At 39.1% G+C, this 24,471-nt stretch overlaps 1 protein-coding gene across 2 annotated transcripts in view; it reads right to left on the reverse strand.

The window, feature by feature from the left end:
- The window catches only part of LOC126259884 (suppressor APC domain-containing protein 2), a 154,826-nt gene that overhangs the window by 99,158 nt on the left and 31,197 nt on the right, over positions 1-24,471 (reverse strand). For both annotated transcript variants that reach the window (XM_049956955.1, XM_049956956.1), the window contains exons 3-4: positions 22,795-23,502; positions 22,621-22,718 (exon numbers count right to left, since the gene is read on the reverse strand). In XM_049956955.1, coding sequence (XP_049812912.1) covers positions 22,621-22,718; positions 22,795-23,502 — 806 coding nt within the window. The remainder of the gene's footprint in view (positions 1-22,620; positions 22,719-22,794; positions 23,503-24,471) is intronic.

Genomic DNA, 24,471 nt, shown 5'->3' on the forward strand with positions numbered 1-24,471 from the left:
CAATAATGTTTCTGAATGTATTTAGATTTAAACTTCAATGGTAACTACTTCCCTGCTGCAATTTTCATTAGAGAGTTAAACTAACATGATATTTCATTGCATAGTTCATTAGTTATGTTGTGTGTTCTACCAGGCACAATTGTGAGTTCGAATGGAGTCACTTTTTGTACTATTTTCTTTGCATGCACCCAAGTCAATGAGAGCTTCGCAAGTGTAGAATTGAACTCTCCCACCTGCAACTGTATCAAGAATAGTGGATAGTTCAGGTATTAAGTATGAGCTGTTTTGTGGGTGAACTAATAATTGAACAACTCATAAACAACACTACGAGAAAGAAGAGTCTCAAGAATTAATAAGGATGAGTGACTTGCAAGCTGAAGAACAATGTATGCTAAAATTAAGAATTTTGAAAGTAATTACTAATATTTGCCATTACCACAAAGATAAATATTTAGACAAACACAACCACATTTTTGGAAAAAATGTTGTGACCCATTTGGTACTCACAAAAAACCAGTTAAAAACGGTTTGCATAAAATGTTAGCTGAACACCTTCCAAAGAGTAAAAATGTGAATATTAACCTAATTCCTGGATACGCTCTATGTCCAACTTGCACATCAAGAATATTTGTAGAAAAACAAGAAGCAGAAGTGGCAAACAGTGTTGAAAATGCCCCTAAATTTTTTTCTGGACCTTTTGAATTAGTTCGGGATAATCCTATGTATCAGGTAGAATTCATATGTACTGAGCGAGGTGGCACAGCGGTTAGCACAATGGACTAGCATTAGGGATGATTATTCAAACCCATGTCCAGCCATCCTGATTTAGGTTTCCATTATTTCCCTAAACCACTTCAGGCAAATACCGGTGTTGTTCCTTTGAAAGGGCATGAGTGTCTTCTTTCCCCATCCTTCCATTACCCGATAGACCTTGCTATTTGGTCCCCCCCCCCCCCCCCCCCCCAAATCAACTAACCAGAATCCATTTGTGAAACTTTCGAATTGTTTCCTTTGTGTAAAATAACAAAACTTAACACAGAACAGCTACTGTCAGCTTTATGGAGAAAAAAAATGATAAAATTATAAGTGCAGTCAAGTGAAAATTGCAAGAATCTTTCCATAATGACTTAGAGGCTCAGAATCAAAATAGTATAGAAAATGTAGAAAGTAAGTATCAAATACTTATTACCAAAATGAAAGAAAAATTCAAAGTTTCTAGTGAATATGATAAAATTACTGTAAATAGCCTCTTGTCAAGATCATGGTCACAGAAAAAAATAATTGAGGAATTTGGTGCATCTGAATACATGATGAAATTAACCAGGCAGCTAATAAAGGATCAAGGTATCTCACCACATCTTTCAAAAAGGCAAGGTGCAAACAAAATAAATGAAGTTGTTTTTAACTGTGTTATGGACTTTTACAAGGATGATGAAAATAGTTTCTTATGTCCTTGTAAAAAGGAGTGTGTTTCAACAGTGATTAACAACATTAAGGTACAGAAGCAGAAAAGGTTTATTCTTCTCCCACTGAATGAGTCCTACAGCCTCTATAAACAGAAATACCCACATCACAAAACTGGCTGCTCTATGTTTTGCATTCTACGAGCAAAGAGGTGCATTCTTCTGGGTTCATCAGGAACTCATAGTGTATATATTTGCAAGTATCATCAAAACACAAAGATTATGATAGAAGGAGCAAAGCATAAAGCAAATTATAAAGACGTTTCAGCTCGGATGGTATGTGACATTAATAATGAAAAATGTATGCTTAACACCTGTGCAGAATGTCCTGGACCAGATACCCTACTTGACATCTTAAAAAAGGGACTTAAAATCTTGCCTAACAAAGTAATTTTCAAACAGTTGGTGTAAACAGATAGAGCTGAGCTCGTTAGACAAGTAATTCCCAATGAGGAATTTTTATATTCTTTTGTTGATATCTCAAAAGCTTAAGCCCAATATTTCAAGAAAACAAAAGAAAGCCCAGAAGAAATACACTGTTTAGTGATCGGTGATTTTGCAGAAAACTATACATTTACCATACAGGATGAAATTGAAAGTTATCACTGGACAAATACACAAGCAACACTGCATCCGTATGTCATCTAGGCCTACTTTAAAAAAGAAGACAAAGTATGTTGCAAATCTATTTGTGTAATTAGTGACCTCCTTGATCACAATACCACAACTGTGTACACATTTCAACTTCACCTCATTACGGAAATTAAGAATATCATACCTAATGTTGAAATGGCCGTTTACTTTAGCAATGGTGCAAGCACCTAGTACAAAACTAAGAAAAAATTCATTAATGTTTGCCAATATGAAAATTATTTTGGTTTACTAGCAGGGTGGAATTTCTTTGTCTCATCACACCAAAAGAATTCTAGTGATTGGATAGGAGATATAACAAAATGAGAAGTTAAACGAGCTCCTCTTCAAAGACCTTACAAAGGCCCGATCTTGACTCCACAAGTTATGTTCAAATACTGTCAACAGAATATTACTGGAGTTAAATAATATATATTTGTTTTTTCGCCTGAAATTGAATAAATTAAAGCGAAACTGACTGATAGATTTGAATGTCATTTACCTGTTAAATGAACAAGAAGCTTTCACGGATATGTCCCCATAAGCGACAGTCAAATAAGATGTTTTGTTACTTTCAAAGGCTCAAACTTAGATGAACATAACTTCAATACTTTTTACAAACTTATTATCTTTCACAAATAATGATTTTGTTGTTTATATGTATGATGAGAAGAGTTGGCTTGGAAAAACTCAATACAAAAGTAAAGATAACAATGATGTTTTGGGGCATTTATTTTACCCTTCTGGACCAAAAACTGCCTTTCCACTTTCCAAAAATGATACTGCTTGGGTGCCTGTAAACAAAACAGCACGAAAAGCGACTCCATGGGAACTCACAACAGTGTCTTATAGAACACAACAACATAACTGATTATCACGTTTGTTTAACTCTCTAATGAAAATTGCAGCAGGCAAGTAGTTACCAGTGAAGTTTAAATCTAAATATATTCAGAAACATTACTGTTTATATACTGTACATAAGTGTAGTACAACAAATGTATCGGTAAGGTAAGTTTAAGAATTGGAACCACTACCTAATGTTGTTACTGCCTACTGTTATGTAAATGTACTAATATTCGATCATTTATTGTATGCAATGATATAAACATCATTCAACCAATGTCAGTTGTAATAATTTCACACCCTTATTTGCTAACTTGGTGCTGAACGAACATGTAGAAGGGTTGCATTTTTACTGAAGGTCACTGCTCTATTACTCTCAATGTAGTTGAGTCTTAGCCATAGTTTTTTGTGAGATATTCCAATGAGCATAAAGAACATTCTGTACAATTTTCACTTGTTTTCTTTCAGTGGCTTTTTAGATATTGCCCAGTGAAAACTGACATTTAAAACATTTTCGTCCTTTTTGAATAGCTCTAGAAAAAACACGAGTGCGTTCTGAGGACTAAAACTATTTAAGTACTCAACACAGAAATAACATATTGTAACTGGGTATCTCTTCCTTCACAACAATTTATGGTTTCAAAAAGTAATGACTGATCATTTTCATTTCATGCTGAACACACTGGTTTTTTAATTACTCTGATATCTTCTAAAATAACTTGGCAATTAAACTTTCCGAAGACCATGTTTTCCATTAAAATATGCACAACCTCCATTTTAAAAATGGCTGTCAGGAAAACACTATTCTTTCAAAGACTGTTTTGTGACTATGTACCTACAAGGAACACAAGATTTAAAAAATCAGGAAAATAAAAATGTTCAGCAACGCTGCCTGGGTGATTTGAAATGGATTGACCATTGACAGGGTGATCAACTGTTAATGCAATCACATTCACGGCATGTGGCTGGCAGGTGAGGCTGGCTGCTGTGCCCGCAGCGCAGGTGACAGGAGGTCCACAGTAATAATGGAACGGTTTGTTGCGTGGTTATTTCTATATACATAACATAAATACTTAAATTGAAAAGTAAATTACTCAAGTATGTTAAGTATGATTATGGAAATGATGGAACTGCATCCTTTTGTTGTTCAAACATTTCTGGAAACAGCTGAGGATATTGCTCATTACACTCTGCAGTTCCCTCTGAGAACTGGCAGCCATTCCTTGATGAATGGTAGTAATGTTAGTTTTAAGTTCATTTAAAGAGTGTGGATTTTATTTCTTCATTTCACTTTAGATGCCCTCCCCACTCCCAAAATAAAAATCGTTGGGGGTTAAATTGGGGTAACAAGGAGGCCATATGTTACCTTGAAACACATCATGAATTTCCTGTAATGAGAATTTGACTGTAGTGCCATATCTTTGCAGGGTTACGCAGTTTAAGTTCTTGCACTGCAGCTGTAAATTCAGCAACTTTGCAGCCATCTGAACATAGCCATGTCAAATTACCATTTGTTAAGAAAGATGTCAAACTGAATTTCTAGGAGATCTTTCCAGAGTTCCTTCAGTTAGTACGAACTGATCTTACTCTGTATTTCACCATTTAACATGAAAACACTTACACTCAATATATCATATTGCATTGCCCAACAAACACGTATAAACCTGTACAAGATTTCTATACAAACAAAGGCCTCACAGCGGAGGAGAAATATACTCTCCATTTGTGCTGCAGCTGGCTGGCTGCTTCAGGGAGAAAAACCCCACCTGCCAGTTGCGTTAAGTATTGAGTGCCCTGTATATGACATAAGAATGGGAGAATAATCCTTCATCTCCTTTTCAAACATGTAGTCTCCCCAATGTTCTCTCAATGGCTACAAAGAACCAACAGCTGATACAGCCCTTTTTATTTCCACCATACCTCATGACAAGTATTGACAACACTGCTGCACAAAACACGTAAGCAAGCTACTGGATCTCATCTAGACTATTACTATCTCCTTATAACAGAGGGAAACATTCCACGTGGAAAAAATATATCTAAAAAGAAAGATGATGAGACTTACCAAACAAAAGCGCTGGCAGGTCGATAGACACACAAAAAAACACAAATATACACACAAAATTCTAGCTTTCGCAACCAACGGTTGCTTCGTCAGGAAAGAGGGAAGGAGAGGGAAAGATGAAAGGATGTGGGTTTTAAGGGAGAGGGTAGGGAGTCATTCCAATCCCGGGAGCGGAAAGACTTACCTTAGGGGGAAAAAAGGACTGCTTGTGTCTGTATGTGTGGATGGATATGTGTGTGTGTGCGAGTGTATACCTGTCCTTTTTTCCCCCTAAGGTAAGTCTTTCCGCTCCCGGGATTGGAATGACTCCCTACCCTCTCCCTTAAAACCCACATCCTTTCATCTTTCCCTCTCCTTCCCTCTTTCCTGACGAAGCAACCGTTGGTTGCGAAAGCTAGAATTTTGTGTGTATATTTGTGTTTTTTTGTGTGTCTATCAACCCGCCAGCGCTTTTGTTTGGTAAGTCTCATCATCTTTCTTTTTAGATCTATTACTATCTCCTGTAGAAATGAATACCCTTATGCAGCATTTTTCCAATTCTGATTACAACACAGGCAAACTACAGTTTAAATATGGTATATGTTGATAAAAGCCATGCCAAGGTCTGCAGAATACATTCTCACAGTTCGCGGTGACAAAATATGCTGCATGCTCACCATGAACATCCCCACATTCATCCTAGTCCTTAGCCAAGCTGGTGTCACTGTTCCCACTTCAAAACAAAATAGCATGTGAACTCAATTGTCAAAGCTTCATCTGTATATGTAAGATGACTCCCATATTAACCTATTAAAAAAACGTAGAATCCTTGACCCAAGCAGCAATACTTTAGTCTGTGAATATAGGACAACCCTGTATTTCTCATTCGATCAATTTGAGGAAAAAACAACTCTTGAAATTGAGTTAAAACAGTGCACTCCAGAATCTATCGCAGTTTGTTTTCTCATCTGTAACTGTTACCCCAAATCAACTGTAACCCTGCTATACCCAGTTTTCTCATGGTTAAACTGTCATTAAAAGTACAGAAATTTTAGATTATTTAAAAGAATGCGAAGAACCAAGACAAAACAGTACATTTAAAAATATGCATATTAAAATACCACTTTTTCTATTTGGCTTTGAGCTTTAATTTTTCCTCTGCTTGTGGAAACTTATTTCTGGAACTAAAAAAAAAAAAAAAAAAACTTGGACTTATAACATAAAACACTTTCCTGTGACTGCAAAATACTATGATAGATAACATAATTACTCAAATCATCTTCATAATATTGGAGACATTCAGCCAAATCTACAACATATTTTATCAGAGCTAATAACACAGCCGAGGGTGTGAATGTAACAAGTAAAACATGAAACAAGAAAATGATAAGGGTAGAAAAGAGCAGTTAAAATTAGACACTGAAAAAGATAATAATAATAATAATAATAATAATAATAATAACAACAACACACTGGATGGGCCTATGAAAATATTTGTTGAAAAAGACATGAGTCAAGAGTCCTACATTTACACTGGAAAGCAAAATGTTAAGACAAAATATGCAAATAGTTTACAGAAGAAAAAACAACCAAAAGTCTAGGTTAGAATGAAAGAAAGTTAAGGACAGGTATCTTAAGTACTGAAAATGAGAAGCTCCATATCCTTTTTCTGATTTTGTTTTGGTGGACCCTGCTATAGCTCCTCGTCCTTTGATTGTTGATTAAGACACTATCTTCTGCCTTCCATAAAGCACAAGTACATTGCCATAAATATCTTCACAATCTCTGGTAAATACTGAATATCATTTTTCTTGATAATATTACATTGAAAATATGTAGGATTATTACCTTCAAAGATCTCAGAAATTAATGTCAACTACTCTATGAAAACAAAATGAAAGTGCATTATTAAACTAATATCAAGAGAGACAACTTGTATTATTTCTCTGCAATACATATTCAAATAGTCATGTGAATATAATAGAGGGAAACATTCCATGTGGGAAAAATATATATAAAAAACAAAGATGCTTTAACTTACCAAACAAGAAAGTGCTGGTACGTTGACAGACACAAAACAAACACACAAATATTTGTGTGTGTTTTTTATTGTGTCTATCAACATACCAGTGCTTTCTCGTTTGGTAAGTTAAAGTATCTTTGTTATATATATATTCAAATAGTCAGTTTTACAGAACATAATATGCAATATGTTGCTGCATTTTCTCAAACTGAAAGTAAATACTAAGTGTTAGCTGATGACTAGCATAAACGCCTGAAACAGAAAAATGAGAACAATTTTTTTTAAAAACAAAAGAACAGAAATGTATCAACTCTCTGAAGTATTCACAAGAATATATTAAATTAACATATCTACGCACTGAAGTATTCGCTTGTAGTTGGTAGTCCAAATGAGGTGACATGAAATACGTCGAACTGTGGAAAGTAATAGTTTGCTGTTGTACTACTCATCAGTTCTAAGGTCAGTTTGATGCCATTCTCCAATTGCATGCAGTCCTCTTTTCGTTAGCATAATTGTTGCAGCCCTCATCATTGACAGTTTGCCTCATACTTAGAAATGCCCTTAAAATTCTTTCCTAACAGAATTAGATCAAATTCTTCTGTAACACTACTTTTCAAATACTTCCAACTGTTTCATTTCTGATTTCCCTGATGTCCACGTTTTGCACTCATAAACAATTGTTTTTCATTAATCTTTTTCTGGCCTCAAGGTTTATATTTTAGGATGTTTGTAGCAACTTCTTTTTTATAAGAGCTCCTTTTTTATGGATACACCTTGCTACTATGAATTTCTGTCATTTTCCCTTGATTATCTTCTCTATTTTCAAGATACAAAATCTGTTCACATCTTCAAGAAACTGGTCTCCGAGTTTAATATTTAGCCATCAGTTGCTACATATGCCATTATATAGGGTGACCCAAAACAAACCTCCCACATTTGAAAAAAAGGCAAACAGAGATACTTGTTTATTAAAAAATACAAAATGTTGTTGAAAACACTTTGTAAACTAAGTACTGTGTTATGAGTTGAATTACTCTGTATTAATGTGTGGCAATGACACAACTGACAATAACATCATTGTCAATAACACCCCCTACTACCCAATAACACCTCTCATTTTGATTGGCTGCAGCACTTTCATTGAGTAAGGGAGGGGAGTGGATGGGCAAGAGAAGTGGTGTGCAGCATGTTCACTTACAACTCTCCTGTAGTTAGTGCGAGTGGGAGGTGAGTGGAGGGCTGAGAGAAGTAATGATCGGCACATTCATTCACCACTCTCCTGCTATGTTCAGTCATTATTGTAATTTGGTCTGGAGCTCATCGTACATATGCAATTGGAATGTTTTTCAAACGCAACAATTCTGCAATTACAGTGCAAAGAGCATTTTGTGTAAAGTTGCTTTTCGCGTACTGAAAATGTTCCTGATCAGAAGAGTGGGTAAAGAGTTTCTGAACAGCATGTTCAGCATTGAAAAACAATCATCTGGCCAACCTAAAAATGCTCATACGTCATAAAATATTGTAGGTGTGAGAAAGTTTGTTTTGCAGTCCCCAAAACAACCTGGAAGAAAACATGTTGCAGCTGTTGAGCTCCCACATAAGAGAGTAAGAAGTAGTTTACATGAACACCTGCACTTTCATCTGAGTAATATTGGCAGTTTTTGTACAGTGTCAACAGTCACATGAGAACATCTTGCAAAGTGTCCCACAAGATGCTGCAATTTTGTGTAGTAATGAAGCACATTTCCACTTAAGTGGTTGTCTAAACAAACAAAATTTCCACTACTGATCTGACCATAACCCCCAAATTCTGCTCAGTAGACTATTGCACTCTGATAAAGTGACTGTATATAGTGATATTTACAGACATGGAGTTATTGGTCCATAATTTTTTTGAAGAGGTGGTTGTGACAACTGTGGTCATTTTCCAACATTATGATGTCACGTTTGAGAACTTTTCACAGGTTCAGCTTCAGGACACAGGGCTGGATAACTGTGATGCGCAATTCTAACAAGATGGCAATACAGCGCACATTGCTGGGATTTCAATGAGAGTATTCAGTGACCTGTTTCACGGCAAACTTACCTCATTAAGTGCTAATGACGATTCGCTTTTTTCTTTGGGGTCACCTCCAAGCTAAGGTTTACACACATCAGTCCCACACTCTTGCTGACCTCAAGAGAATAACTGAAGTGGAGGTAGCAGTTACTCCACAGTACATGACATTTCAGGTGACACAGCTGACAACGCTTACCAGGCGTCATTTTAAAAACATAGTCTTTACAAACTGTGTCTGCCCCGATAGCTGAGTGGCCAGTGTGGCAGTCTGTCACGCCAATGGGCGCGGGTTCGATTCCCGGCTGGGTCGGAGATTTTCTCCGCTCAGGGACTGGGTGTTGTATTGTCCTCATTACCATTTCATTATCAGTGGAAGGCAACGGGAAACCACCACTGGAATCACTTCCCTAGATGCTTATGCAGTGGACCTCCCTGACGAGGCTTCCCCCATGACGAGACCTGCCGTAAGGCAGAACACAAAGTTAAGTTACAAACTGTTACCATACCCATCATATATTGAATAAACAAGTTTCTCTCTATAATCCTTTTTGTCATAAAACACTCAACTCACTTCGTTTTCACTTTTGACAACTACCATGATGTCATCGGAGAATCAAAACAAGCTAATTCTTGTGACAAACAACTCTTACATTGAGATAGTCCTGCATTTCCCTAATTGTCTCTCAATAAACAAACTGAACATAAGTTCAAAATGTGCATTTAGTGTTCGCAAATTTAATTAAGGCAGTACGAACTTATTTAGTTGGGGGTGAAACAGTTGCATACAGGTGTACAAGAAAAGGTTAAGAGATGTGGCTGTGTGCCAATTACCAATCCGAGGTCCCCCTTTCAATTTTTTGATGTAATTGACCAATTTTTGACATCAAAATTTAATAGGTAATATAATGTCCTTAGTTATAATTAATAAGAAGTTCTTGGAATTAAGTCACTGCTTATAAAACAATTTTTCAACCTAACAATACTTCAGTTCGCACTCGCACTCATTACTGTCTTTACAACACTAGTTTTGTTCTAGTTATTGTCACTTTTAAATATTTCCCATGAAACTTACGGAATCTTAAATCAAATGCTGTTTCAGATACATAACATTTCCCATCACCTATTCATCACTGTTGATATTAAAACTCTCAAGCTTTCTCTTCATAACTTCTAATTATATTACCATCTCTATTCCCTCCAAACTAACTAAAAAAGCAAAGACCAAATATGGCTAAAATTCAAAGAAATAGTATTGGTAGCAACTGAGAGATTTATAACACGCAAAATAATAAGAGAAGGAAGAGATCCCTCATGGTATGCAAAACATGTTGGGGCAATGTTACAGAAGCAATAAAAAAGGAATGTCACATTTAACAAAACCTCCAAGATTGGCAATGTTTTAAGAAGCTTGAAATTTAGCGGGTACTTCAATGCCAGATGCTTTTAACAGTTTCCACACTGAACTCCGTCTTGAAATCTGGCAGAAAATACTAAGAGATTCTGGTCATATGTAAAGAATACCAACAGCAAGTCACAATCAACACCTTCACAGCATGTTACTGATTACAGTGTCACTAAAGCACAGTTAATGACCATAGTTTTCCAAAATTCCTTCACTAAACAAGATGCAATACATTTTCTGGAATTCAAATTGAGAACAGCTGCCAACATGAGGAAGTTAGAACTAAACTGAAACACCAAAGAAACTGGTACACATATGTGTATTCAAACACAGAGATATGTAAACAGGCAGAATACGGCACTGCAGTCGACAACACCTGTATAAGATAAGTGTCTGGCGCAGTTGTGATCAGTTACTGCTGCTACAATGACAGGTTAGCAAGATTTAAGTGAGTATGAACATGGTGTTATAGTTGGCACATGAGCGGTGGGACACAGCATCTCCGAGGTAGCAATAAAGTGGGGATTTTCCCGTATGACCATTTCACAACTGTACCATGAATGTCAGGAATCCAGTAGAAATCAAATCTCTGACATCACTGCAACTGGTAAAAGATTCTGCAAGAACGGGACCAACGACAACTAAAGTGCAATCCTTCCGCAGATTTCAATGCTGGGCCCTCAACAAGTGTCAGTGTGCGAACCATTCAACAAAACATCATCCATATGGGCTTTCAGAGCCGAAGGCCCACTCATGTACTCTTAATGACTGCGTGACACAAAGCTTTATGCCTCGCCTGGACCCCTCAACACTGACACTGGACTTTCGATGATCGGAAACATGTTGCCTGGTTGGACGAGTCTCGTTTCACATTGTATTGAGTGGATGGATGTGCACAGGTATGGAGACAACCTCATGAATCCATGGCCTCTCCATGTCCGAAGGGGACTGATTAAGATGGTGGAGGCTCTGGTATGGTGTGGAACATGTGTAGTTGGAGTGATATGAGATCCCTGATATGTCTAGATATGACTGATAGGTGACACATACGTAAGCATCCTGTCTGATCAACTGCATCCATTCATGCCCATTGTGCATTCCGAAGGGCAATTCCAGCAGGACAATGCACATCCCACACGTTCAGAACTGCTACAAAGTGGCTCCAGAAACACTCTTCTGAGTTTAAACACTTCTGCTGCCCACCAAACTCCCCAGACGTGAACATTATTGAGCGTATCTGGGACGCCTTACAACATGTTGTTCAGAAGTGATCTCCACCCCCTCATACCCTTACCAAGAGAGGTGGCGCAGTGGTTTGCACAATGGATTTCGCATTCAGGAGGACGGTGGTTCAAATCCATGTCTGGTCATCCTGATTTAGGTTTTCCGTGATTTCCTTAATCGTTTCAGGCAAATGCCGGGATGGTTCCTTTGAAAGGGCACAGCTGACTTCCTTCCCCATTCTTTCCTAATCTGAGCTTGTACTCCATCTCTAATGACATCGTTGTTGACGGGATGTTAAACAGTAATCTCCTTCCCCTACCCCAAATTCTTTAACTACTACATTACCTTTTACTGCTTTTCCAATTCTTAACTTTTGTTGACATTTATTTCACTTTTACTAATAAAAAGGTACAGAATAGTTCATCTCACTTAAGATTCTCTGTAGCTCCCATACTTGACCCTCACCTACTATCCTCTTACTTCTACTGACTACTTGAAATCGAAAACACACTTAGCTCAAAAAGCAATATTATCCAGGGAATATGTCACCCAAAAGAACTTGACACACCAATCAGGACGGCACCTCAACGTGGATTAAAAATACATGATAGTGTAGCAAAGATAACAAGGATCAGAGGCTTCTATAAAGAAGAATTACACACAAAGACATAAAACACATTTACTCGCACTTACAGAGAACCTCTAAACATTACATTTTAGGACCACAAAAGTTTTAGTCAAACTAAAACAAAGAGAAGATGATTGAGGGGAAAAAAAAAAAGTGGGACAGGGTACTGTGTCACGAGTGACCCAGCGGGATACGACAAGAAGAAAACTGAAAATGGAGGATTAGTAGTCTAATGCATTTGAAAAAATCTAAGAAATAAAAAGTGGCCAAATGAGATACAGGAATGCAGATTAAAGCTGATGCATAGTTCGCAAAACTAATCAGCAACAGAAAAAAACGAAATGAAGAAGCAAGAGGGGATTATGAAAGAATGACGATCTGGAGAGATAGCAAGAAAAAGGTGGAAAATGTAAGAGAGAGGCAAATAAGAACAATAGGTATAAGTGAAAAGCTGGATATAATGACAGAATAGAAGAGGGGAGGTTGAGACATGTGGTAAACAGAAACTTTATCTGTCTTTACTAACATAAAGAATTAGTAGGAATCAGATGGCCCAAAGGTAGATGATAAGGATTAACATTTTATAGACTGCCTAAAATTTAGCACAAATACGTGAAAATATAGCAAATCCTACATGCTTTAAAGATGCAATAATAATAATAATAATAATAATAATAATAATAAACCCCGTGGAGGCCCGGGAAAAGAATAGGCCTCCGATATGTTCTGCCAGTCGTAAAAGGTTGTGGTCTTCAGTCCTGAGACTGGTTTGATGCAGCTCTCCATGCTACTCTATCCTGTGCAAGCATCTTCATCTCCCAGTACCTACTGCAACCTACATCCTTCTGAATCTGCTTACTGTATTGATCTCTTGGTCTCCCTCTACGATTTATACCCTCCACGCTGCCCTCCAACGCTAAATTTGTGATCCCTTGATGCCTCAAAACATGTCCTACCAACCGATCCCTTCTTCTAGTCAAGTTGTGCCACAAACTTCTCTTCTCCCCAATCCTATTCAATACCTCCTCATTAGTTACGTGATCTACCCACCTTATCTTCAGCATTCTTCAGTATCACCACATTTCGAAAGCTTCTATTCTCTTCTTGTCCAAACTGGTTATCGTCCATGTTTCACTTCCATACATGGCTACACTCCATACAAATACTTTCAGAAACGACTTCCTGACACTTAAATCTATACTCGATGTTAACAAATTTCTCTTCTTCAGAAACGATTTCCTTGCCATTGCCAGTCTACATTTTATATCCTCTTTACTTCGACCATCATCAGTTATTTTGCTCCCTAAATAGCAAAACTCCTTTACTATTTTAAGTGTCTCATTTCCTAATCTAATTCGCTCAGCATCACCCGATTTAATTTGACTACATTCCATTATCCTCGTTTTGATTTTGTTGATGTTCATCTTATATCCTTCTTTCAAGACACTGTCCATTCCGTTCAACTGCTCTTCCAAGTCCTTTGCTGTCTCTGACAGAATTACAATGTCATCGGCGAACCTCAAAGTTTTTACTTCTTCTCCATGAATTTTAATACCTACTCCGAATTTTTCTTTTGTTTCCTTTACTGCTTGCTCAATATACAGATTGAATAACATCGGGGAGAGGCTACAACCCTGCCTCACGCCTTTCCCAACCACTGCTTCCCATTCATGCCCCTCGACTCTTATAACTGCCATCTGGTTTCTGTACAAATAGTAAATAGCCTTTCGCTCCCTGTATTTTACCCCTGCCACCTTCAGAATTTGAAAGAGAGTAGTCCAGTTAACGTTGTCAAAAGCTTTCTCTAAGTCTACAAATGCTAGAAACGTAGGTTTGCCTTTTCTTAATCTTTCTTCTAAGATAAGTTGTAAGGTTAGTATTGCCTCATGTGTTCCAACATTTCTACGGAATCCAAACTGATCTTCCCCGAGGTCCGCTTCTACCAGTTTTTCCATTCGTCTGTAAAGAATTCGCGTTAGTATTTTGCAGCTGTGACCTATTAAACTGATAGTTCGGTAATTTTCACATCTGTCAACACCTGCTTTCTTTGGGATTGGAATTATTATATTCTTCTTGAAGTCTGTGGGTATTTCGCCTGTCTCATACATCTTGCTCACCAGATGGTAGAGTTTTGTCATGACTGGCTCTCCCAAGGCCATCAGTAGTTCTAATGGAATGTTGTCTACTCCCGCGGCCTTGTTTCAACTCAGGTCTTTCAGTGCTCTGTCAAACTCTTCACGCAGTATCTTATCTACCATTTCATCTTCATCTACATCCTCTTCCATTTCCATAATACTGTCCTCAAGTACATCGCCCTTGTATAAACCCTCTATATACTCCTTCCACCTTTCTGCCTTCCCTTCTTTGCTTAGAACTGGGTTGCCATCTGAACTCTTGATATTCATACAAGTGGTTCTCTTCTCTCCAAAGGTCTCTTTAATTTTCCTGTAGGCAGTATCTATCTTACCCCTAGTGAGACAAGCCTCTACATCCTTACATTTGTCCTCTAGCCATCCCTGCTTAGCCATTTTGCACTTCCTGTCGATCTCATTTTTGACACGTTTGTATTCCTTTTTGCCTGCTTCATTTACTGCATTTTTATATTTTCTCCTTTCATCAATTAAATTCAATATTTCTTCTGTTACCCAAGGATTTCTATTAGCCCTCGTCTTTTTACCTACTTGATCCTCTGCTGCCTTCACTACTTCATCCCTCAGAGCTACCCATTCTTCTTCTACTGTATTTCTTTCCCCCATTCCTGTCAATTGTTCCCTTATGCTCTGCCTGAAACTCTCTACAACCTCTGGTTCTTTCAGTTTATCCAGGTCCCATCTCCTTAAATTCCCACCTTTTTGCAGTTTCTTCAGTTTCAATCTGCAGTTCATAACCAATAGATTGTGGTCAGAATCCACATCTGCCCCTGGAAATGTCCTACAATTTAAAACCTGGTTCCTAAATCTCTGTCTTACCATTATATAATCTATCTGATACCTTTTAGTATCTCCAGGATTCTTCCAGGTATACAACCTTCTTTTATGATTCTTGAACCAAGTGTTAGCTACGATTAAGTTATGCTCTGTGCAAAATTCTACAAGGCGGCTTCCTCTTTCATTTCTTCCCCCCAATCCATATTCACCTACTATGTTTCCTTCTCTCCCTTTTCCTACTGACGAATTCCAGTCACCCATGACTATTAAATGTTCGTCTCCCTTCACTACCTGAATAATTTCTTTTATCTCATCATACATTTCATCAATTTCTTCATCATCTGCAGAGCTAGTTGGCATATAAACTTGTACTACTGTAGTAGGCATTGGCTTTGTGTCTATCTTGGCCACAATAATGCGTTCACTATGCTGTTTGTAGTAGCTAACCCGCACTCCTATTTTTTTATTCATTATTAAACCTACTCCTGCATTACCCATATTTGATTTTGTATTTATAACCCTGTAATCACCTGACCAAAAGTCTTGTTCCTCCTGCCACCGAATTTCACTAATTCCCACTATATCTAACTTTAACCTATCCATTTCCCTTTTTAAATTTTCTAACCTACCTGCCCGATTAAGGGATCTGACATTCCACGCTCTGATCTGTAGAATGTGTTTTCTTTCTCCTGATAACAATGTCCTCTTGAGTAGTCCCCGCCCGGAGATCCGAATGGGGGACTATTTTACCTCCGGAATATTTTACCCAATAGGACGCCATCATCATTTAATCATACAGTAAGGCTGCATGTCCTCGGGAAAAATTACGGCTGTAGTTTACCCTTGCTTTCAGCCGTTCGCAGTACCAGCACAGCAAGGCCGTTTTGGTTAATGTTACAAGGCCAGATCAGTCAATCATCCAGACTGTTGCCCCTGCAACTACTGAAAAGGCTGCTGCCCCTCTTCAGCAACCACATGTTTGTCTGGCCTCTCAACAGATACCCCTCCGTTGTGGTTGCACCTACGGTACGGCCATCTGTATCGCTGAGGCACGCAAGCCTCCCCACCAACGGCAAGGTCCATGGTTCATATATAGAATACATAGACACATATACAGACATCAGACCATTCTTGCATAGATCACCAAATAACCCACAAGTCGAAACAACAATAAAAACTATCAACACAATCATACACAACAAAATAAATGAAAACACAACTATGGAAGAGTTACAATTACTGGTTTATATAGGAGCACTCACTACACTAAATACACACACTAGGCAGAGATCAGAACCAACCAACACACAGAAGAAACCCACAAAACCAACATGGCAACACAGGCTACAGATCAGAATAGAAAAACTGAGAAAAGACATCGGACAGCTAACACAATTTATAAGAAATGATATGTCAGAAAAAAACGAAAAAGGTTAGGTAAAATCTCACAACAAGAAGCGATAGAGCAATTTGATGAAAAGAAGCAGAAATTACAAGCATTGGCCAAACGACTTAGAAGATACAAAAAAAGTGAAAATAGAAGGAAACAAAACCAAACATTCAACACAAACCAAAAGAAATTTTACCAGAGAATAGATAACACACACATTAAAATAGACAATCCACCAAACATAACAGACATGGAACACTTCTGGATCAACATATGGTCAAACCCGGTACAACATAACAGGCATGCATGGTGGATACAAGCAGAAACAGATACATACAAGATGATACCACAAATGCCTGAAGTGATAATTTTGCAACATGAAGTCTCCCAAGCAATTAATTCTACTCACAATTGGAAAGCCCCTGGAAAAGACAAAATAGCAAATTTCTGGCTAAAGAAGTTCACCTCAACACATTCACATCTAACTAAATTATTTAACATATCTAAAAACAAAGGTGATGTGACTTACCGAACGAAAGTGCTGGCAGGTCGATAGAAACACAAACAAACACAAACATACACACGAAATTCTAGCTTTCGCAACCAACGGTTGCTTCGTCAGGAAAGAGGGAAGGAGAGGGAAAGACGAAAGGATGTGGGTTTTAAGGGAGAGGGTAAGGAGTCATTCCAATCCCGGGAGCGGAAAGACTTACCTTAGGGGGAAAAAAGGATGGGTATACACTCGCACACACACACACACACATATCCATCCGTGTCTGTGTATGTGCGGATAGATTTGTGTGTGTGTGCGCAAGTGTATACCCATCCTTTTTTCCCCCTAAGGAGCAAGAGGATGTAAAGAGCAACTGATAATAGATGCAGAGGTGACATATCAAGCTAAAACTAAACAAAGGTCGCTACAGTACGCATACATTGATTACCTAAAAGCTTTTGATAGTGTACCCCACTCGTGGTTACTACAAATATTGGAAATATACAAAGTAGATCCTAAATTGATACAGCTCCTAAACATAGTAATGAAAAATTGGAAAACCACACGTAATATCCAAACAAATTCAAATAATATCACATCACAGCCAATACAGATTAAGCGTGGAATATACCAAGGAGACTCATTAAGTCCTTTCTGGTTCTGCCTTGCTCTGAACCCACTATCCAACATACTAAATAATACAAATTATGGATACAATATTACTGGAACATACCCACACAAAATCACACATTTGCTATACATGGATGATCTAAAACTACTGGCAGCAACAAAGCAACAACTCAACCAATTACTAAAGGTAACAGAAGTATTCAGCAATGTTATAAATATGGCTATTGGAACAGACAAATGTAAGAAAATAGCATAGTCAAGGGAAAACACACTAAACAAGAAGATTACATATTGGATAACCACAGCGACTGCATAGAAGCGATGGAAAAAACAGATGCCTATAAACATCTACGATACAGACAAAAAATAGGAATAGATAATACAAATATTAAAGAAGAACTAAAAGAAAAATATATACAGAGACTAACAAAAATACTGAAAACAGAATTGGCAGCAAGAAACAAGACAAAAGCTATAAATACTTACGCTATACCATTATTGACCTACTCATTTGGAGTAGTGAAATGGAGTAACACAGACCTAGAAGCACTCAATACACTTACACGATCACAATGCCACAAATATAGAATACATCACATACATTCAGCAACTGAAAGATTCACATTAAGCAGAAAGGAAGGAGGAAGAGGATTTATCGAGATAAAAAACCTACTTTATGGACATATCCAAAAACAAAGATGATGTGACTTACCAAACGATAGCGCTGGCAGGTCGATAGACACACAAAAAAACACAAACATACACACAAAATTCAAGCTTTCGCAACAAACTGTTGCCTCATCAGGAAAGAGGGAAGGAGAGGGAAAGACGAAAGGATGTGGGTTTTAAGGGAGAGGGTAAGGAGTCATTCCAATCCCGGGAGCGGAAAGACTTACCTTAGGGGGAAAAAAGGACAGGTATACACTCGCACACACACACATATCCATCCACACATATACAGACACAAGCAGACATATTTAAAGGCAAAGAGTTTGGGCAGAGATGTCAGTCGAGGCGGAAGTGCAGAGGCAAAGATGTTGTTGAATGACAGGTGAGGTATGAGTGGCGGCAACTTGAAATTAGTGGAGATTGAGTCCTGGTGGGTAACGGGAAGAGAGGATATATTGAAGAGCAAGTTCCCATCTCCGGAGTTCGGATAGGTTGGTGTTGGTGGGAAGTATCCAGATAACCCAGACGGTGTAACATTGTGCCAAGATTTGCTGGCCGTGCACCAAGGCATGTTTAGCCACAGGGTGATCCTCATTACCAACAAACACTGTCTGCCTGTGTCCATTCATGCGAATGGACAGTTTGTTGCTGGTCATTCCCACATAGAATGCATCACAGTGTAGGCAGGTCAGTTGGTAAATCACGTGGGTGCTTTCACACGTGACTCTGCCTTTGATCGTGTACACCTTCCGGGTTACAGGACTGGAGTAGGTGGTGGTGGGAGGGTGCATGGGACAGGTTTTACACCGGGGGCGGTTACAAGGGTAGGAGCCAGAGGGTAGGGAAGGTGGTTTGGGGATTTCATAGGGATGAACTAACAGGTTACGAAGGTTAGGTGGACGGCGGAAAGACACTCTTGGTGGAGTGGGGAGGATTTCATGAAGGATGGATCTCATTTCAGGGCAGGATTTGAGGAAGTCGTATCCCTGCTGGAGAGCCACATTCAGAGTCTGGTCCAGTCCCGGAAAGTATCCTGTCACAAGTGGGGCACTTTTGTAGTTCTTCTGTGGGAGGTTCTGGGTTTGAGGGGATGAGGAAGTGGCTCTGGTTATTTGCTTCTGTACCAGGTCGGGAGGGTAGTTACGGGATGCGAAAGCTGTTGTCAGGTTGTTGGTGTAATGGTTCAGGGATTCCGGACTGGAGCAGATTCGTTTGCCACGAAGACCTAGGCTGTAGGGAAGGGACCGTTTGATGTGGAATGGGTGGCAGCTGTCATAATGCAGGTACTGTTGCTTGTTGGTGGGTTTGATGTAGACGGACGTGTGAAGCTGGCCATTGGACAGATGGAGGTCAACGTCAAGGAAAGTGGCATGGGATTTGGAGTAGGACCAGGTGAATCTGATGGAACCAAAGGAGTTGAGGTTGCAGAGGAAATTCTGGAGTTCTTCTTCACTGTGAGTCCAGATCATGAAGATGTCATCAATAAATCTGTACCAAACTTTGGGTTGGCAGGCCTGGGTAACCAAGAAGGCTTCCTCTAGGCGACCCATGAATAGATTGGCGTACGAGGGGGCCATCCTTGTACCCATGGCTGTTCCCTTTAATTGTTGGTATGTCTGGCCTTCAAAAGTGAAGAGGTTGTGGGTCAGGATGAAGCTGGCTAATGAGGAAAGAGGTTTTAGGTAGGGTGGCAGGTGATCGGCGTGAAAGGAAATGCTCCATCGCAGCGAGGCCCTGGACGTGCGGAATATTTGTGTATAAGGAAGTGGCATCAATGGTTACAAGGATGGTTTCCGGGCGTAACAGATTGGGTAAGGATTCCAGGCGTTCGAGAAAGTGGTTGGTGTCTTTGATGAAGGATGGGAGACTGCATGTAATGGGTTGAAGGTGTTGATCTACGTAGGCAGAGATACGTTCTGTGGGGGCTTGGTAACCAGGTACAATGGAGCGGCCGGGATGAATGGGTTTGTGAATTTTAGGAAGAAGGTAGAAGGTAGGGGTGCGGGGTGTCGGTGGGGTCAGGAGGTTGATGGAGTCAGGTGAAAGGTTTTGCAGGGGGCCTAAGGTTCTGAGGATTCCTTGAAGCTCCACCTGGACATCGGGAATGGGATTACCTTGGCAAACTTTGTATGTGGTGTTGTCTGAAAGCTGACGCAGTCCCTCAGCCACATACTCCCGACGATCAAGTACCACGGTCGTGGAACCCTTGTCCGCCGGAAGAATGACGATGGATCGGTCAGCCTTCAGATCACGGATAGCCTGGGATTCAGCAGTGGTGATGTTGGGAGTAGGATTAAGGTTTTTCAAGAAGGATTGAGAGGCAAGGCTGGAAGTGAGAAATTCCTGGAAGGTTTGGAGAGGGTGGTTTTGAGGAAGAGGAGGTCGGTCTCACTGCGATGGAGGATGGAACTGTTCCAGGCAGGGTTCAATTTGGATAGTGTCCTGGGGAGATGGATCATTGGGAGTAGGATTAGGATCATTTTTCTTCGTGGCAAAATGATATTTCCAGCAGAGAGTACGAGAGTAGGACAGTAGATCTTTGACGAGGGCTGTTTGGTTGAATCTGGGAGTGGGGCTGAATGTGAGGCCTTTGGATAGGACAGAGGTTTCGGATTGGGAGAGAGGTATATCCTCTCTTCCCGTTACCCACCAGGCCTCAATCTCCGCTAATTTCAAGTTGCCGCCACTCATACCTCACCTGTCATTCAACAACATCTTTGCCTCTGCACTTCCGCCTCGACTGACATCTCTGCCCAAACTCTTTGTCTTTAAATATGTCTGCTTGTGTCTGTATATGTGTGGATGGATATGTGTGTGTGTGTGTGTGCACGCGAGTGTATACCCGTCCTTTTTTCCCCCTAAGGTAAGTCTTTCCGCTCCCGGGATTGGAATGACTCCTTACCCTCTCCCTTAAAACCCACATCCTTTCGTCTTTCCCTCTCCTTCTCTCTTTCCTGATGAGGCAACAGTTTGTTGCGAAAGCTTGAATTTTGTGTGTATGTTTGTGTTGGTTTGTGTCTATCGACCTGCCAGCGCTTTCGTTTGGTAAGTCACATCATCTTTGTTTTTGGATATATTTTTCCCACGTGGAATGTTTCCCTCTATTATATTAATATCACTACTTTTTGGACAGGTAGACAATTTAAGAAAATTCTTTCTAGAACGAGCAGAAACTAGCAAAATACACAAAGCAATCACTCATATAAATACATCGGCTACACCACTGCAATTTAATAACCACTTCTACAACCCTTTAGATCACATAACATCAACAGATACGAAGAAAGTAAATTGGAAAAAGAAAACACTACGTGACAAGCACCCGTGTCGTCTAACACAGCCACACATCGATCAAGACGCATCCAACACATGGCTAAGAAAAGGCAATATATACAGTGAGACGGAAGGATTCATGATTGCAATACAGGATCAAACAATAAACACCAGATATTACAGCAAGCATATTATTAAAGATCCCAATACCACAACAGATAAATGCAGACTTTGCAAACAACAAATAGAAACAGTAGATCACATCACAAGCGGGTGTACAATACTAGCAAATACAGAATACCCCAGAAGACATGACAATGTAGCAAAAATAATACAACAACAGCTTGCCTTACAACATAAACTTATAAAACAACACGTTCCCACATACAAGTGTGCACCACAAAATGTACTGGAGAATGATGAATACAAATTATACTGGAACAGAACCATTATAACAGATAAAACAACACCACATAACAAACCTGACATCATACTCACCAATAAAAAGAAGAAATTAACACAACTAATCGAAATATCCATACCCAATACAACAAATATACAAAAGAAAACAGGAGAAAAAATTGAAAAATACATCCAACTGGCTGAGGAAGTCAAGGACATGTGGCATCAGGATAAAGTTAACATTATACCAATTATACTATCAACTACAGGAGTCATACCACATAATATCCACCAGTACATCAATGCAATGCAGCTACATCCAAACTTATATATACAACTACAGAAATCTGTAATTATTGATACATGTTCAATTACCCGAAAGTTCCTAAATGCAATATAACATATACAGTACAGTTAAAAGGAAGTCACGCATGATCAAGGTCTGCGTCACTTTCCATTTTTGACCAGACATAACGTCTGAGAAAAGAAAGAAATAATAATAATAATAATAACTATTCACCATATTATAATCAATGCCATTCTGCAAAGTATGACGTCTTGGCTCCCTTCTCCGTACACTTGTTTTTTTGTGAGGGACGTTTGGCTGTTCAGGCTGCCCTGGAACAAAAATAGTCAATGAATAATAATCATGTTTGTGCTATAATCATTCTATTGAAGGAATAATTTAATTTACCTGAAGGCTTTCCATCCCCAGAACTACGTCCTCCGCGTACTGTTGAGCGTTGCTCTGAAACTGGATATCCAAATTTTTTATCATTAGACGATTTTCCAAATTCATGTTCATTCATCATTAGACCCATTTGCCAGTTCTGCAATGCAGTCCTGATTTCAGCCTTATCTAAATTCCTTTCAGAGGCACCATTTCTATCTGTATTTGTGGTAAGCATAGTTCTTTCTAAACCAGCTGCTGTTCGAGGTGGTTTCGGTGGAGCATACAGAGCAGTACTAGGTTTTACATTTGGAATGGTAAGCTTTGCATCACTGTTATAGTTATGAAACTCACTGACCTCCGTCTGAACAGTGTCTTTCCTTTCGACTATTAGCTGTGGCATACTTAACGTTCTTTGTTGAGGCATAACATTGGGACGAACAGTTGCAGTATTGGTTGTAGGCCAGTGAGCTTTTGGTGATGATTCATTATCCAACAATGGTGCTGATGGTGGTCTTACAGGTTGTGATGAAATAGGAACTTCAGATGTGATCTGCTTGTTCATTTGTATCCTCGTACTCTCAACTTGATTCCTAAGTAGACAAATTTTTAAACCTGCACAGAATCTTTCAAATGACAGAAGGCCATTTGGAGGTGTTACTTTCTGCAAGCTATCAATAACCCCTTTTGGTAATCCTTTTGTGCCATCATCCTGCCAACGATTTTCAATTTCTGAAACAAGTCACAAAAATAATTACTTATAAAAGATGCAAGATCATGGTTCAGCTGGCACATAGATTCAATTGAATTTCAGACACACTAATGATTTTGTAGTAGTACTATTGGTTCAGTATCTAGTACGGGATTAGAACAAGGCACACAGAAGAAAATGAAAACATCAAAGTTATATTATGGAAAGGACAGGTTGCTACTCACGATGCAGAGGAATGTTGAGTTGCAGACACACACAATAGAAAGACTGGTAGACGTGTGAGCTTTCGGCCAAAAGGCCTTCTCCTAAAGTGGACAGTACGCACATATTCACACAAGCACAACTCACACATACGTGACCATTGTTTCTGGTCACTGAGGCCTGTGGGCAGAGACAGTGGCTGTGTGCAGTGAATTGTGCTCATGAAAATGTGTGCAAGTTGTCTATTTTAGAAGAAGGGCTTTTGACCAAAATCTCATTTGTTTCACAGCCTTTTTGTTGTATCTGTTTGTGACTCGACATCTTCTCTATGTGGTGAACAGCAATCTTTCCTTTTCATAATATTGTCATTAGTCCATCCTGAGTTAACATGTATATTTAATGCTGATTGACTCATAGATTCAATCAGTCCAAACGACATAGGATCTGTATTTTCCACAAGGGAGCATTAAAGTTCTCACACAACATGTACACGAAGAAAAATACTCAAAAGCCACTGAATTAAACAGATACCTACCTAGTAGCATACAGTAACGTCTCTGACAATGGTAGCAGCACCTCATCTCACACACTCCAAGGGACAGCTTAACACTTAGCGTGCGGCCGACATGATATTACATCTTCAGGAGGAAACAGAATTGTGTGGCTGACATAATATTATGTCTCGGCAGTTGCAATGTTTCTCTGTGGAGTCAAACTATATTTATGACTCCCGGAAAGTCTGAGTGGTCTGCAGGCTTTGTACTTTCAACCGTGAGTGCTAAATGGCA

This window comes from Schistocerca nitens, chromosome 5, assembly GCF_023898315.1.
Source record: "Schistocerca nitens isolate TAMUIC-IGC-003100 chromosome 5, iqSchNite1.1, whole genome shotgun sequence".
Classification (NCBI taxonomy): Eukaryota; Metazoa; Arthropoda; class Insecta; order Orthoptera; family Acrididae; genus Schistocerca; species Schistocerca nitens.